The sequence below is a fragment of the Pygocentrus nattereri genome, chromosome 12 (assembly GCF_015220715.1).
Source record: "Pygocentrus nattereri isolate fPygNat1 chromosome 12, fPygNat1.pri, whole genome shotgun sequence".
Lineage (NCBI taxonomy): Eukaryota > Metazoa > Chordata > Actinopteri > Characiformes > Serrasalmidae > Pygocentrus > Pygocentrus nattereri.
Genome location: NC_051222.1, coordinates 16,919,353 through 16,937,792, shown reverse-complemented (window position 1 = coordinate 16,937,792; position 18,440 = coordinate 16,919,353). Strand labels below are relative to the sequence as shown.

Here is an 18,440-nt window from a genome sequence, read left to right as displayed (position 1 = left end):
AAGTAACGCAGGAGAAGTTCAGTGCTGAAAGCTGAAAGTCTGGGCTCTGAGTTGAACTAGATGAACTTTTACCTTCCAAATTGGCAAAAATCAGAATCATCAGCCAATAGAGAACAAGAGACAGAGGTATGGCGAGAATGCGTGTGTCTAACATTTAAAGCTCCATACTTAAATGTTTTATTTATTTATGCATTTATGTAATTATACATTGATTTCTTTAATATATTTACTGATTTACTCATATATTTGTTTATTTCTAGAATTCTTTTCCAGTATTCTAATAAGGAAGACTTAATTAAGGGAGGTTAATTGTAGGAAAAGCAGTGTGTTTGATTACTCTTGCCTTGGTTTTATAAACATTGCTAGTACTTCAGGGACGGCTGGAGATCTGAGCCTAGTTTCTGTGCTATTATGTTTGATAGCGGACAGCTGCAGATGATGATGCTCCTGGCATAGTAACAGTTCAGCTTGCAGGTCATCCTTTTTGTTAAATGTAAATTATGCAATAAAGCTGTGTAACTGCATTATCTGTCATTTGACAGAAATGAATCCTGTACAATCTGAGAAAGTCTGTTTGCCATATTGCAGTTTTCTTTCACATTCATTCTATTGACCTTCTGTTTAGAAGCATCTGGTTTAACTCCATCTTGCAAGCTGCCCTCAACCAGTAGTTTGTTAGAATCACGCTAGTGTTGCCCACCTCATTAGAATGAAATCGAGGAAGAAACACATACATACATGCATACATATATATATATAAACAAATAAATATTAAAGCAGAAACGAATATATGTAGTTAATTTATTTCACTGTTTTTGTTCATATATATTTACTTATTCAATTATTTATACATTTCTAACCTACTTTCTTTCCGCTTTATGGGCTTACAAGCCTATGCTTATAGTTGAGCTTCACTATGTAGAACAGAGATTCCCAAAATTTTTCAACTTGTGGCACACACAAGCAACCTCAGAGGCTTCACAGGATCTTTCTAGGATGTTGTATTCCTTCTGAAATCTCTCGCTTCACTTACAGTGTGGATTTAAAAATTACAAACTATTCACCTCGAGGTATTTTAGATGTTTCATTCAGTATTTCAGGATGTCTTTGACTATGGTGTTCCTTTTGCATGAATGGATAGGGTTGATAAAAGTAGTGAAGTAAACAACCTCCTATGAAAGTGTGTCCTTTCAAAGTGTCATTTCATTTTTCTTTAGAAATCACTGCCTCTGCTCGCAGACGAGATAAATAAACAGCTGCGGAACTCAAGAGCCGAGCTGAATCACTACCATAAGGTCAGCCCACCTCTGGAAACAGAAAACCTGAAGGAGTTCTTCATTGGTGTGAGTGACCACTTTCTATTCACAAACTCACAAAATCTGCAACCTGTATTGAGTTCTGACTCGCATGGTTAGATCCTCTGCCTGCTGTCCTTTCTTACAGATCATGATCAAGTTCAATGAGAAAATCAACCGCATGGCATCTGGAGCAGCTGGTTATAGGGACAATTTATTTGTTCAGCTTAATTCAGAATTCAAACAGTGGAAAGAACAGCTTGACTGTACAAAGTCATCATGTAAGTAAACAGTCTATATCCAGATCTACCTTCCTGAAAAGGGCACTTATATTATTCCAGTAATCATAAAAAAAAACCATCACTGTCCAAAACAACATGGATCTCCAAAATGGCAACTTTACAGGAAAAGGCAAAGACGTTCTTTACTTTAAATGTAAGTTGGTACATTAAAATGTATTTAAAAATACATTTTATTTCATCAGCTTTTGGGGCATTAATTTCCACACAATGTACAAGGCAGCTTCTGGGTTCAAATGGGTTTCAAATGGGTTTCAAAATAAAAATTGAAAAAAAGATGCTTCTTAAGTAAAATGCAAAACAACTTCTTGTAGGCCTCTAATTGCTTTGCATCCAGTTTACATCTAAAATGGGCTGATAGAAACTGCAAATAACAGGAACCTAGAAGGGTAGAATTTCTGCTGGTATTTTTGGAATTCTGTCAGAAATTTCACAATCCACTAAATAACAAATCTTATCAAAGGTATAAGATTAAAAAAAAGAAAATTTTTAATTTTATGTTTGTTCTTAATGTATTATACTTTTAGCAACACTATGTATGTCACTTTTTCTCAACCCTGATCCTGGAAGCCAACTGTCCTGCTCTTTTTAGTGTTTTACTTGCTCCCAACACATCTGGGCCAACTAATTAGCTCTGTAAGAGCCCATTATTAAATTAAAGTGTTAAAGCTGGAAAAGCACTAAAATGTGCAGAGCAGTGAACCTCCAGAGCCAGGATTAAGTATGTGTATGAATGTATATGATGGGTTTGTTCAGCAAAAATTTTATCTGAAAATCGGAATGCAACACAGTTCATCAGGTGGTCCAGGATGTGGTGGATGATTACGACCTGAAGTACAGAGGAAGGGAGCTGCCTGGCTTCAGTGATTATAATGTGTTTGAGATGGTGGTGCAGAGACTTGTGATCGAATTGAAGGAACCAGCCATTGACAGACTCAGAGTAATAAGAGGTACGTTCACACCACTTACAGCTTTCACCTCTCACTGCTTTCACAATCTTGGTGTCTATTGATTAATGTGTAAATCACAAAGAACCATTAAAGAACACTACACCCACTATTGTCAGCCAACTGCACCTCTGGTCAGGTGGGCTGAGCTGCTGTGCTTTTAAAGCTAGCATACATTAACTACCAGAAAACATGGAGAGTGACCGAATCAAACGGCACTTTTGCAAGTGAGAGGTTTCATGAGGTTGAAGATGTTTCTCTACTACCATCCCCATCTTCGATGAGGGAAGGTGTTGCTGATCAGACAGTGCATCTTAAGCTTTAACAGTTTGAGCCACCGACAACCCGCCGAGGCGTCCAAATGGTAGAACATTCCCTAAAACCATGACAGGTAGTTTATAATTATGTGTTGAGCAGGTCCATATTCCATATAACCCGAGTCCTGGTTTCTTAGATGAACTGAATTCCGAATGAATAAAGTGAATTTCTTCGAACGCTGTCCAAGTTCCATTCAGTTTGACATCAAGGTTGCAGCAAGGTTCCATCACCAGTCAGCCAGGGTTTGCTCCAGAACACTTTTGTTCTGCAAGCTGTTTATGGCACTTACCGGTGTTACATCCAAGTCAGTTCCCATTCAAAATTCAGATTCCCCTCCAAGAATCCTCACTTAAAAGTTCCAACATCTTTATTACAAACTAAGCTTAGATCAATTGGGCTATTTGCAGCTGGTACAGACATCTGCCATATGTCAGCCTTGTGAGGTGGTGCTGGGGGTATTTAGCTCAGTGCGCGAGTGTGGTTGTCTCCTTGCTCTAGACTCCTATGCATTCATATTTATGACTGCAGCGCGAGTAGGACATCGTCAGAGGGACGTAACGCTGGTTGTCTGATTTGCATATTGTGACGTTTCGTGCTACTTTGGTATGAAGACATTTCATCTGCTCCTATAGCAGATTTGGAGCAGAGGGGTGCTGCAGAGGCAGAACTGACCACGATAAAAATGATATTTTTACAGGTTGGAAATGGGTTCACATTGTGCTGATCAGCTTAGTGAGGTTTTCACAAGACTTTTCTAGCTGTGTATTAAATGTGGTCAGATACCTACAATCGAGAAAACATCCACGATAATACCTATTCCAAAACTGAAAAATGGCAAGGGAATTAAGTGAGTTTAGACTGGTTGCAAACACATTCCTTGTTATTAAAAAATTAGAAAATATTTTAAAAGATATAATTGTCTCTCTTATTGGTAGCAAATTAGATCCTTTGCAGTTTGCTTACCAAGCTGGTAAGGGTGTAGAGGATGCAACACTTTTATCCTTGACAGGGTGTATAAGCACCTTGAGAGACCCCACTCTCATGTGAGACTTATTTGCTGATTTTTCTTCGGCTTTTAATAAGATGCAGGTGTTGCTTTTAGATTTTTTGACCGACAGAATTCAGCAAGTCTGGGTGAATGGCCAGCAACATGTCCAGCACAATGGTCTCAAATACAGGGTGCACCTCAGTGTTGTGTCCTGTGCCCTTTGCCTTTTATTATGTACACGCACAGCTGCAGGACTTCTAGAGAGGGCAGCTGTCTTGTAAAATTTTCTGACAACACTGTATTATTGTCTCTTCTTCACCGTTCAGAGTCAGATCATGGTTGTGCTCTTCCTGCTTTTGTTACATGGTGTGAGGAGAACTTTCTTGACCTTAATGTGTCAAAAACTAGGGAATTAGTCATTGATTTCAGGAAAAATAAAAAGTAACCAAAAGCTAGTGTCATACATGGAAAAGAGGTACAAATTGTGGAAACATGTAAGAACTTAAGAACAGCATTTGACTCCCAACTTGATGTGAATACAGAGCTGGTTGTTAAGAAGGGTCAACAAAGAGCTCACTTACTGCGTCAGCTGGATTCTTTTCATGTTTGTCATACAGTGTTGTGCAGTTTCTACAAGTCATTTATTGAAAGTGTTTTAACTTTCTCGTTTATTTGGTGGTTCAATGGGCTGTCGGTGAGGGACAAGAATAGCCTGTAGGGCGTTTGTAAAAATCTGTTCAAAGATAATTGGAATCCAACAGAGAGACCTGGGCTGCCTGTGGGAGAAACAAGTGGCCCAGAAAGCAAAAGGAATTATCACTCAATCTGATCATATTTTGTCCAGCAAATTTACTGTAGTGCTGTCAGGTTGGCGTTATATTAAGCTCTTCAGTAGAACAAATTGCTATTCCAAGTCTTTTATTCCTTCTGCTATCAAGCTATTAAATGCGGATAATAGTCTTTTTAAATGATTGTTATATTCGTTTTCTCTGTGCATTCATTTATTTATGTATTTACCTATGTATGTGGATTTGGAATCTGACATATGTAAGGTTGTTTTTTTTTTTTTTTTGCGTGTGTGTTTTTAAAGTATGTATGTGTGTGTATATATGTACGGTCGCGTGTATGGATGAGAAGGCTGCAAATGAATTGCCTTTTTTGGGACTAATAAAGTATTCTGAACTGAACTATATTTTATTACAGAGCAGTGCATTTCAGCTGTTAAAGAAAAAAAAGTTTTACGGTGGAGTTACTCTTAAAAAAGAACTTCACACAGTAGTTTACTAAGATAACATCTATGAAACTAACCAAGTAAAATTAAATACCTGATGTAACAGATCACGCGGTTGGCGCTTTCCTCCGAGCGCGTTCGGCTGTACCATGGCGTTGCGTGAGCGGCAGTTGGAAGAGAAGCAGTGGTTGGTTTCACAGGTTTCCGAGGAAGCCTGTGCTAGCCTTCACCCCCCTAGCACTGGTAGTATCATGTGATTGGGGGAGTCCTAAGTATCAGGTGGAATTGAAAACGACTAAATTGGGGAGAAAATCAGGTAAAAAAAAACACACCTAATTCCGCCTATTAGCTTATAAGCAAGGCCTTCATGACCTGAATTCAGAGCGCTAGGTGAGGGTTAACACTAAAATCCACAGCCTTTTTTGGTCTTGGAAGGCCTTCAGCTTGACATGCCTGTTTTACAGGCCCCACCAGGTGAACATGGTAAACAAATATTACTCATCTTATTATTTGTTTACTTGGTTACTGCAATATGACATCTTGTGATGTTTTTACATATTGTACAGTATCTGGCTAGAACAACCTAATACAGCATTTCTCAGCCCTGGTCCTGGAGGACTATTGCCCTGCACTTTTTTGTGTTTGCTCTGTTCCAACACATGTGATCCAACTAGTCAGCTCATTAACAACCTCTTACTGAATTGAAGTGGGTGTGGTAAAACTGGGGAAACACTAAAACATGCAGAGCAGTGGGCCTCCAGGGTTGAGAAACTCTGTGGCAAAATGGCCATGTTTCACAACAAAGGGGCGCTAATAGCTAAGTAGGCTTTGTGCAGATTGTTGAAAGAAAAAGCTTCTATGAGAACCTCACAAATGTAATTATTAACTATAGTACTACAACCCAATTCCAAAAAAGTTGAGACAGTAAGTGATATGCCAATAAAAACAAAAATCAGTGATGAGTAAACTGTGTTTGACCTGTATTAAATTGAAAACAGTACAAAAGTATGATATTTGGAGCCAGATTCATAAAACGCAGCACCAGATTTACCACGGCAGTAAGTAAGCAGCACATTTGCTCATTTATAAATGAGGATCGCCTATATTTTACTTCCTGTGCAATATGAGGTGTGACTGAACTATTATCTTATAAATACATAAATATGGCAGTGTCGATTCATAACACAACACCCTCCCGCCAAAAACAACACATGAACCTTCTCTGACAGTAATTTTCCCAGTGAGAAGGTAATGTGGATTAAATTCTGTTCAAAAGTGTTTTCAAACATGATTGTTCACACATGCAACAAATCACACATACACAGATGATTAACTGATATATTTAAAAGACACATTTCAATCTGCTTGGATGGAGCAGCAGCAAACCGTCTAACTGATGCTGTAGAAGAACAGAGGAGAAAAACAGCTTGAAAAGATTTTCAGACTGACAGATTTAACTGGCACTGTATTTAGTACAGCCTCTGCTTCCTGAATCAGATTCCATGTTATGCAAATCCCCTGTAGGTTTAGCTTAATGCAAGTAAGTGAAGAGTAATTTGACATGTTGGCATTCTACATATATTTTAACTGATTTTATTGTGAGCAGTTGTAACTTCAAATACTATTTTTCAATTTTTGCATTTAGCAGATTATAAGCAAATTTTATTTATGCAGTTAGTTAAAAGTCTCTTGATAGTCTACTGCATGTATTCAGATGCATTACTGCTGCTACATAATTATGTTATTAATGTCACTGAGGATTTTTTATCTTAAAACGACGATTCAAAATAAAGTGTCACCCAAAATGTAACTTTGGATGAATGTATTTCAAATATTTGTACATTATGTACATTGGGTTCTTCCTGGCCAGATATTTGGTGAGGATTCAAGGGCTTTGTCACGTTCACATTTGCCTCCATTCACACCAAAACAACATACAGTATATGGAAAAAAGTATTGGTACATTTGGGGCACACATTACACTTACATGAGCCTTTTACGACGTCCCATTCTAAATACATAAGCATTATTATGGAGTTGGTTCCCCGCATCTATAACAGCTTCCACCCATCTGGGAAGCTTTCTAGGAGATCTTGAAGAGTGTCTGTGTTTAGATTTTTGCCCATTCAACCACAACAACATTTGTGAGGTCAGACACAGATGTTAGACAAGCGGGCCTGGATCACAGTCTCCATTCTAGTTCAAACCCAAAGGTGTTTGAAGGGGTTAAGGTCATTGCTTTGTGCACTGACCTTTTGCTGACCTTTTGCATTTGCTTTGTGCAAAGGGATACAGTCATGCTTGAACAGAAAAGGGCATTCTCCACACTGTTCCCACAAAGTTAAAAGTGTACTATTGTCCAAAATATCTTAATATGCTAAAGCATTTAGATTTCCCTTCACTGGAACTAAGGAGCCTAGGCCAACCCATGAAAAACAACCCCATAACATTATCCCTCCTCCACCAAACTTTACAGCTGGCACAATGGCAGGGAACTTTCTCCTGGAATTCACCAAACCCAAACTCATCCTTTAGACAGAGAAGAGAAGCGCGATTCGTCAAAAAGTGCGCTCTCTGTGTACTTTTGTGCTGATGTTAATGCCAGAGTAGGCTTGCAGGTCTACAGTTACAGAGTCAGAAGAATGTTGGCAACTTTTATTCACTATGCCCCTCAGCACTCAGCGACCTGCTCTGTAAATTTATATGATCTGACACTTCATGGCTGAGTTGCTCTGGGTTACTAAATGCTTCCATTTTTCCATAATAACACTCAGAGCTGATTATGGAAAATCTAGGAGGGAAGAAATTTTTTGAACTGACTTGTTGCAACAGTGGCATCTTATTACAGAACCACGCTTAAATTCTGTGAGCTTTGTAGAACGAACCATTCTTTCACAAATGTTTGTAAAAGCAGAGTGCATGGCTGGATGCTTGATTTTATACACCTGTGGCAATGGGACCGAATGAAACACAAATTCAAAGACCTTTTGTCCATACAGTGTATTTAAACTTCCACTAGACACTATGTATACATCCAGACCTGTATGTCACGATTGGATCCTCCCATTCCTCCATGTGGTTTTTGTTTACTTTTTCATCCATGTGTTTGTTTTGGTTCAGTCCAGCCCCCTTGTTGTCTGACTCCACCCGATTGTTACCACCTGTTTCCCACCTGTCCCTCGTCTTGCCTCTGTTATATAAGCCCTGTGTTTGCCCTGGTCTGTGTTGGTCTTTGTTTGATATGTTTGTGCAGTTTGTTGGAGGTACTGTTCGAGGTGTATGTATTGTTTGAAGAGTTTTGTTTATTTCTGGTCTGTCTGTCCCTCCTGCTCTCCCTATTGGCCATTTGAACCTGGACTATCTTGACCCTGATTTTGGATTTGCCCATAATAAATCTCTTGTCTCCGCACATACGTCCGCCTCAACATCACTCCCCATTGTCACACGGTATTCTTAATAAAATGGTTAGCTTGCCGGTCGGTAAGTGGAACTAGATGAACAGTTTTGTGAAACTAACATGACTATTTATTTATTTATTTATTTGTTTATCTATCTATCTATCTATCTATCTATCTATCTATCTATCTATCTATCTATCTATCTATCTATCTATCTATCTATCTATCTATCTATCTATCTATCTATCTATCTATCTATCTATCTATCTATCCTGCCTTCCGCCCGAAGACTGCTGGGATAGGCTCCAGCACCCCCCCGCGACCCTGACGGAGAAGCGGCTAAGAAACTGGATGGATTGATTGATTTATTTTTAATTTCTTGTGTTATACAGCAGTTGTTTAATGTTTCTGTGATGCTAAGAAACCAGCCTGAATGTATCATACAAAACGGTGTTTTTCCTTAAAGAAGAAAACGATTGTAATCGTTGCGATATAAATTACCCAACTTCATGACCATGTATCAGTGATTCAAGATAATACTGTCAATCTGATTGTGATCAGTGATTAAATGTGATTCATGCATTTCAGAAATCATCCAGGAACAGTTCTTAGATGTGTCAGAAAAATGTTTCCCCATCTATCCTCATCTCCAAAATGTTGCCATGGTAAATATTATTATTATTATAATATATAATATTATTCCAGTACAATCATTTTGAAATTTTAAAACACTGCTTGCTGTTGTATTACAACAACGTATCTTAACTACTTGCAACTGCTACTTCAGAACAAGATAGAAGACATTCAGTTAAAGCAAGAAGAAAAGGTGGAGCAGAGGATCATGGAGCAGTTTGAGATGGAGAAACTGCTCTACACTCAGGATGAAATCTACTTTAAAACCTTGAACGAGATCCATTCTTCTGGGGAACTAGCTTCAGAGGACAGATATCCAGGGCTAGAGAGCAGGAACAAGTATCCTGAAATGCTGAAAGCTTATTATGAGGTATGTTTTAGTACTTCAGCGACTAATTACCAAGTAGTCCTACCAAAACGTTTTTTAAAGGACCAGTAAAAATATTAAGGCCCACATTGAACATAGAATAGCCTACTTTTCTTACTTTTATTAAAAACATTTATTTTTTTGCTCTACAATGCACAAACCAGCCATTACGGGTGTACACTGTGTACTTCTGGTGCCGGTCCCAAGCCCAGATAAATGGTGAGGGTTGCGTCAGGAAGGGCATCCGGCGTAAAACTTGTGCCAAAACTATCATGCGGATCACAAATATGATTGCCATACCGGATTGGTTGAGGCCCAGGTTAACAACGCCTGCCTCCGGTGCTGTTGACCAGCAGGGTGCCGGTGGAAATTGGACTACTGTAGGTCGAAGATCATCAAAGAGGAGAGGAAGAAGGCGGGTTAGGAGGCAGCGAGAGAGAAGGAAAGGCAGGAGTGTGGAGGTTAGAGTAGGGACTCTGAACATAGGGACAATGACTGGTAAAGGCAGAGAGCTTGCAGACATGATGGAGAGAAGGAAGGTAGATGTTCTGTGTGTCCAGGAGACCAGATGGAAAGGAAGCAAGGCCAGGAACATTGGAGGTGGATTCAAACTGTTCTATCATGGTGTAGAGAGGAAGAGAAATTGAGTAGGGATAATCCTAAAGGAACAGCTTGTGAAAAGTGTTCTGAATTAAAAGAGAGTGTCAGACAGGATCATGAGCCTGAAGTTGGAGGTTGATGGTGTAATTTTGAATGTGGTCAGTTCATATGCACCACAGGTTGGTTGTCAGTTAGAGGAGAAAGAGGAATTTTGGAGTAAGATGGATGAAGTGGTAGATGGTGTCCCTAGAGAGGAGAGATTGGTGATTGGTGCAGACTTCAATGGACATGTTGGTAAAGGGAACAGAGGGGAAGAAGAGGTGCTGGGTATGTATGGTGTGAAAGACAGAAATGCGGAAGGTCAGATGGTTGTAGATTTTGCAAAGAGAATGGAAATGGCTGTGGTGAACATGTATTTACAGAAGAGGGAAGAACACAGGGTGACATACAAGAGTGGAGGGAGGTGCACACAGGTGGGTTATATCCTTAGCAGGAGATGCCACCTAAAGGAGATTGGAGATGGGTAAAGTGGTACCAGGGGAAAGTGTAGCAAGGCAGCATAGGGTGGTTGTCTGTAGAATGAGATTAGAAACAAAGAAGAGGAAGAGAGTGAAGACAGAGCCAAAGATTAGATGGTGGAAGCTGAAGGAGGAGAGTGGTTGCAGGCAGTTCAGGGAAAAATTGCAACAGGCCCTTGGGGGCAGTGAGGAGCTACCTGAGGACTGGGGAACTACAGCTAAGGTGGTTAGAGAAACTGGCAAGAATGTGTTGGGTGTTTCATCTGGTCAGAGGAAAGAAGACAAGGAAAGTTGGTGGTGGAATGAGGAAGTCCAGGAGAGTATTCAGCAGAAGAAGGCAGCTAAGAAAAAGTGGGATAACCAGAGAGATGAAGGAAGTAGGCAGGAGTACTGTGAGGCTAGTCGCATAGCAAAAAGAATGGTGGCAAAGGCTCAGGCCTATGATGAGCTGTATGAGAGGCTGGACAGTAAAGAAGGAGTAAAGGACTTGTATCGTTTGGCTAAACAGAGAGATAGAGCTGGAAAGGATGTACAGCAGGTTAGGCTGATAAAGGATAGAGAGGGAAATGTACTAGTGAGCGAACAGAGAGTGTTGAGTAGATGGAAGGAGTACTTTGAAGAACTAATGAATGAGGAAAACAAGAGAGAGAGGAGGACAAAGGGGGGAGAGATAGTGGATCAGGAAGTGCAGAGAATTAGTAAGGTGGAAGTGAGGGTAGCTTTAAAAAGGATGAAGAATGGAAAGGCAGTTGGTCCAGATGACATACCTGTGGAGATATGGAGATGTTTACAGAACTGTGGTACTGTATGAGGAAATCAGGTGTAGCTGAAACGTATGTTAGGGTGGTGCAGGACATGTATGAGAATAGTGAGACAGTGGTGAGGTGTGCAGCTGGAGTGACAAATGGTTTAAGGTGAAGGTAGGGTTACATCAGGGATCAGCTTTAAGCCCCTTCTTGTTTGCAATGGTGATGGAAAGGTTGACAGATGGGGTCAGGCAGGAGGCTCCATGGACCATGATGTTTGCAGATGACATTGTAATTTGTGGTGAGAGTAGAGAGCAGGTGGAAGAGAATCTGGAGAGGTGGAGGTTTGCATTGGAGAGGAGAGGAATGAAGGTCAGTAGAGACAAGATGGAATACATGTGTGTGAATGAGAGGGAGGCAGGTGGAAAGGTGAAAATGCAAGGAGTAGAGGTCGTAAAGGTGGATGACTTCAAATATCTTGGGTCAACCATCCAGAGCAATGGACAGTGTAGAATAGAGGTGAAGAAGAGGGTGCAGGCAGGATGGAGTGGGTGGAGACAGGTGTCAGGGCTGATGTGTGACAGAAGGATAGCAGCAAGAGTGAAAGGGAAGGTTTACAAGACAGTAGTACGTCCTGCTATGATGTATGGTTTGGAGACTGTGGCTCTGTCTAAAAGACAAGATTAGAAATGAGCAGATCAGAGGGACAGTGAAGGTGGAGCAGTTTGGAGATAAAGCCAGAGAGGCCAGATTGAGATGGTTTGGACATGTTTTTTCCACAAAAACATGCAGCCTCACCAGCCCTTTACTGATTGGTTTCGGCACCCCTGTACTAAAATCACCCAACCATGTAAAAACGTCTAGAAATAAGTTAATAATCTTACAATAAGCTTAAAATAATCTTAAGAAATATTAGCTATATTGACTAGGTTTAAGAAAATTTCACTTGCCAAGAAACCATCTTTTGTGGTGCGAAGACAGAGATCACTACCCTGATCATTCATAATTTCCTGACAGATTGTTGTGCAGCGGTTGGCTGACCAGGTGCCCATGCTGATCCGATACTTCATGCTAAAGGAGTCTGCTCATCTGCTCTGCACTGAGATGCTGGGGTTAACAGATTGCGCCAACATAGCTGAGGTCCTTCGTGAGGAGTCGGACATCAGCAGACGCCGCATTACCACGCAGGCCCGCATAGAACGCCTCACCATTGCTCAAAAGAAGCTAAGAAACTTCATTTGAGGAAGACGACCCTGGCAACAGCTCACACTATAGTAAAAGAGGGAAGACACTATGAATTATTTAGATGCAACAATAGCAATGACCTTTTTGCTTTTAAAAAGATAAACTGTTCATTTTATGTCTGTTTACTGTTGGATTGTGATGTTTGTTCAGCCAGGTACAGACAGACTGAAGTTTCTGTTCATATATAAATTTTCCATTTTTCATTTTTCAAAATTTTTCATTAGTACCATTTTTTGGTTTGCATTTTTAGTTTAGTTTGTCTTAAGGGTGCATTATAGTTTTGTATAGAAAACATTATAGTTTTATATTATGAGGTGCATTATAGTTTTATTTTGTTTTTCTGAAAAGCTTTATATTCATTTTTATGCAGTGTTTAGTTTTAGAATTATGATGAAAGCTTCGATAGGATATGTTCTGTAGGATATAAGCGATAAACACTTTAAAATGCATGATCTCTATATAACCTTCATTAATTATTTGTGAGATTTATGTATTGAATGCACATACTCAAATCTTGTTAACATCCTCATCTGTGTGAATATAAACACAAATATGCCTTGTGGTGTATGTATAGATATCCCTATTCTCACACTGATTGTCTTCAAAGCTGTGTGGGCTAACAGTATTGTATTAATGAAAGTGTGTAGCTAAGACTGGCCTTTCTTTGTAGTGATACAGTTAGTGGATAGGGTGGGCTAGTCTGCATCAAGTAACACTCAGTCTGAAAATGAGGCTCGCCAGCCTTGTGTTTTTGTGCTGTTTTTGTGTTGTTGAAAATTGTCATCTTTATTTTTATTACACTTAACAAAAGCTTTTTTTTCCTGCCCTTTTTCGTTTGTGGTTTGACTCTCTTCTTCACTACACCAGAGATACTTAGAGCCTGTTATTGCTAGAGATGATTAGGTGCATGGCTTAGCTAAGAGTATAACTTAACTTAGGTGTTTGAATAGGCTGAATGAAGCATGTAAACAGTGAAATGATTATAAACAAATAAAAATGATTACTGGAAATGATTACATGATTGTGGTGGATGATCATTTCTGATGATCTGACTACTACTGGTTAAGGATTTTACATTACAGCTGAAATGAGTTAGTAATTGAGTAAAAGTTGGACAGTTCAATTGTTGAGATGTAAACAAAGTCATTCAGAATGGTTTGTGTAAAATTATTGATTTGGAAACTCACCTGTTACTCTTTCTTTACAGTGGTGGTGATGGGAACCAGGGTTCATAATGTCTACACCTCAAAAATAGCCATTTTATACTATATCCAAAAGGACCAGTAAACAGGTGTCTTCTGAATTTTTATATCTAATGCTGATGATGTTAAAATACGGTTAAATCGTAAAACATTTTATTGAAGTACTATTTAGCCTTGACAGCATCCCATTTGCCATGAATAGCTTTTTAAAAAATCTTTATTTTAGGCCAAAGTCTTGTAAAACTATTATAAAAACAATGTCGCATTAAGCAGCACGATCATAACCTCTTTATCTAATAACTTTCTGTGATGCAGCTTTTAAAGGCATCAAACTCTTCAGATGTTCTATCACCACCACTGTGAACAATTCTGACTCTTTAAGTTTCTCTACAAGGGAGCATTTCACAACAAACCACTCTGAACATTATTCACATCTTAACCATTGAAATACACAGATATTTTGAAATGTTAAACTATGGAAAATGTTACCTATCACCATGGAAACACTGGAAACACTAAATGTCTTCATACTGTCTTTATTTAAATACAGGTTAGACTGGATTTATAAGACTTGGTTAGGTGGTATCTGTCACTGACACATTGTTGGACACTGTTAGTCCATGCTTATGGGGGACTGTATGTAATACAGTGACAAAAAAGAAATCACTATTTGAGATTACTTAAGAGGTTTAAGATAGGCATGAATGCTGCTTAGCTGGTGGCTTACGTTATTTGTTAGTTATGTGTTCCAGTGAAAAACTTCGGACCCTAAAGTGTCAGGGATGATCAGGTATATTTAAGGGCGGAATTTTGTACATTTTTTACACCAAATTATTGTTTTAAGCTAGTAAGAAATATATTAGGGCAAAGTCCAGACCAAGGTCCAAACCAGAGTTCATGTTTTGTTTGAATGGAGAAAAATGAATGAACAGATCAATTTTATTGCCACTATGCTAATAATATTATGCCATCACTACCAGCACCATCAACTTCAAGCGCAGTACTCAAGACTAGCTCGATTCGCCAAATGAATGTCCTCTTCATGCAAAAATTAGGGACAGGGACAATTGTATGCACTGATTTCAAGCTCCGAACAATCCATAAAAGTGTGTCCACTCTTTTCCCTTATTGCAGCTTCAATTCTTCTCAGTAGTTTTGCTTTCAGTTTTTCAAAGAAATCTTTAATCCTCAGCTCCTAGTTTTAGTCTTAGAAGTTTCTGCTTCTCATGATCCAAGTACTCTAAAACCCATGCAATGATGTTGAAGTCTGGGTGACCGGTTCACTGTTCTAAACCAGCAGCTTCTTTTCTTGTTTGCAAGCTTTCTTTTTTGTTAGTTTTTCATTTTCTCAGTAGCGGCTTGACAGCTACACATCCGTTGAGCTGTCTTTTCACAGTGGAAGGATGGACAGAAACACCTGTGGATGTTTTCAGATCTGAATCGAGATCTCTTTCAAAGATGAACACTTTGAAGTCCTGTTTATCTGATGGAGATGGTCTATCAGGTCTTGTGTGGTCTTGTTAGAAATCCCATTTTCTCTGTATCTTTAAATCCTTTTTTGAATTCCAGCTTGGAAACATGCTTTTTCCGTTTATTTTTCTTTTACTTACACTTTCCACTTTGACAGGCAAGATTATCTTATATCTAATCTCAGATCTCCAGAAAAATAAACAACTCATACTTAGAAATTAAATAAATGAACTTTTCTCCAACTTTTGCACAGCACTCTATTTTATAGGTCTGTTTCCCAGACAGGGGCCCTGTCTGTATCTGATCACTTTTAGTTCTTTGTTGTTTGTTCTGGTGTTTTGCACGTAACAACGGCTGAGGAACCGGTTTATGGTTGGGTGTGTGTTTGTGACTCATAGTCACAAGATTTTGTTTGAAAACTCCCCTTGGCCCACCTTTACACGTTCACTTTCAGTTCAACCCCTCACAAAAAGAGAGCCCACACATCAATTACTCACTTTTATATCTAGATATTTTGCAGAATTTACTATGATTATAGTTTCCAAATATAAAAGATTTTTTTTATTAATAACTGAATAATATGCCATTCTAAATCCCTCTCTACTCTAACAGATCGTCTACCAGCGGCTGGCTGACTACGTGTCTGTGTTGATTTTGCTGTTCATGCTGAAAGAAGCTGCATGAAGGAGCTGAGGTAAAGACTTAAAAGAGCACAGAGCTATATCGGCGCATGGAACGACCACAGCAAGCACAGAAGAGGATCTCTGAAGCATTGCATTTACTCTGTGCTTGTCAGTCGTTTTAGTTTATATTTAAAAGTAACATGTAATGTAAGGGAAGAATTTATATTCAGAGTCTCAGATTTTTGTGATTTCCTCATTCTCATAACTATATAACTTACTAGTTTATTTGTTCTCACAGAATAATTCATAAGAATAACTTAACGATGAGCTTAAAGATTATTAACTGAATAAGAAGCTAATGAAGTGAATGATTCTTTAAGCTCATTTCCTCTTTCCACTTCCATTTGGGAAAAACTGCTATCAGAGATCCTTTTCTAAGAACAAACCTCTCTTTGTAGATAAAAGCTCTCTGATATGCGGGTCACTCACTGTGGTTACAGCTGCAATATCAGTGCACTGACCGAACAAACAGCTTCGCTCCTCACAAAAAGCCTAAATAAAAGTAATATAACATGATATAATTTTATCTAAGTAAGCTTCTCTAAGATTCTCCATTGAAAGAAATGCAGTCCAGGACGAGACCTAATGCAACTCTAAATGTGTAAGTTTCCCAGCAATCATACAAACAACACACAAGTTTCTGTGTTCATCAGGCTTGAGGGCTTCACTTCAGCCACAGCAGCTAAGCTAATCAAACAATGTTTTCAAAACCTCCACAGCACGAAGAACTGGGAGGTAAAGGTCCGAAACGACATGGACGAGTCAAAGAGGAAACAAAACTGTTCATTGATTCCGAAGGAAAATCGCAGATAAACGTCAGGGATTCAAACCCAGGATCTCCTGTTTACTAGACAGGCACTAATCACCTAAGCGCCACAGCCTGTAGAGTAGCGGGTGTTTAGCGTTGGCCGTTTAGCGTTAGCCGCCTTGCCTGAGAAGAAAGTAAATTTAGCTGCATTAGCTTCCAGTGTATCCACCAAACCACACAGCTCTGTCATACAACACACTATGTGCTTCTGATGTTAATATTATATAGAGTTAAAGGCAAAACTCAGTTCATGCTAGTTAATGTCTTTATTTAATAACTTTTAGCGAAGGTTAGCGCTGCAGCTGCACTTGGCGCTAGTTATAAGTTATTTTACCTCATGAAGTTGTGTGAACTGAACAAGTGAAAAGAGTGTGAGAGAAACTTGTTAAAAATCTGAGATAGTAACATAATTTAAATTGAGATTAAATTAATTAAATTGAGATCTGTTAATTTCTCTCTCTCTCTCTCTCTCTCTCTCTCTCATATATATAAAGTATTCAATGCAAACTATATCATTTCAAGAAACTTGTGCAATAATACCGCAGTCATTTGTAAATGTTATTGATCTTTTTTCCATGGACAAGTGATTTTGTCAAGCTCTTAATGTTCAGCCCTGCATCTAAGGTTGAGCGGGGTATGTACACGAGTTATTTATTTAAAGTCCTTGGCAACACTGGAAGTCAAAGTACAGGAAGAACACCAGCCCATGTTAAACACCACAGAAAGCTCGAACACAACTTGGAAACTGAAAGCAAAACGGCATAATAACAAGATGACTCAGGCGATGACAGAGAACAACAAAGAGATGATCAAACATCACATCATGCAAGGAACACAGAGAAAGATATGTCCAAAAGTATCTAGACACCCCTTCTAAGTTGAACTCAACTACATCCAACATAGGCGTACAGTTGCAGACGGCTTGTATAATTTCCCATTGAAAAGCATGGCTAACAGAATGGGATGTTTTGGAGCACCCGCACGTAAGCCTAAGGTCAGCATGCCCAAAGCCAAGCGTCGACTAGAGGGGTATAACCCCCCCCCCATACTGGGTTCTAAAGCAGTGGAACTGTGTTCTCGGGAGTGATGGAGCCTAATCCTATACCTTTGGGATGATTTGGAGTCATCCAGAACTGATCATCTAACATCAGTAGGTTGAACTCACAAATGCTCTTGTGGATGAATGCAATCAAATCTTCACTTTCAACATCTAGTGTGGAGCCATCTCAGAAGAGTAGAAGGTGTTAAATTTAGATTTTGGGAGAAATACTGGATGAACAGGTGTTTTCAAACCTTTGGACATTGGTTGGTTTCCTCGATAGGGTTTAATCCTAGTCCTGGAAAGTGTAGTACCTGTCTATTCATTCCTGTCTGGGAAGCCAGTCACCCGCTGACAGTAAACACGAACCTACGCTAAAAACTTTGCCATAAGATGTGTACACATGAAAACAAACAGATTAGCACACTGAGAGCTAATATTAACACTAACTTTAGTTATAAATATCAACAGTAAACCTGCAGTAACAGCTGGCCATGGCGGCTCATGGGAAGATCCAAAAGAGCTGGCAACCTAGCTAAGCTCAGGGTTGCCATGACATATAAACTCATCTGGAGGCAATAATCACAGAAAGTGTTAAATACAATACAAATACGTACAGGATAACAAATGTGTGGCGAGTCAATAGAAGACAG

The 18,440-nt window shown here is 39.2% G+C and overlaps 1 protein-coding gene across 1 annotated transcript in view; it reads left to right on the top strand.

The window, feature by feature from the left end:
- LOC108434728 (interferon-induced GTP-binding protein Mx3-like) overlaps positions 1-13,601 on the top strand; it is a 46,409-nt gene extending 32,808 nt beyond the window's left edge. Inside the window, exons 14-19 of the mRNA XM_017710070.2 lie at positions 1,218-1,343; positions 1,444-1,576; positions 2,386-2,544; positions 9,065-9,141; positions 9,264-9,479; positions 12,358-13,601. Of these exons, the coding sequence (XP_017565559.2) occupies positions 1,218-1,343; positions 1,444-1,576; positions 2,386-2,544; positions 9,065-9,141; positions 9,264-9,479; positions 12,358-12,582 (936 nt within the window). The 3' untranslated portion in view covers positions 12,583-13,601. The remainder of the gene's footprint in view (positions 1-1,217; positions 1,344-1,443; positions 1,577-2,385; positions 2,545-9,064; positions 9,142-9,263; positions 9,480-12,357) is intronic.
- Positions 13,602-18,440: the final 4,839 nt, after the last annotated feature.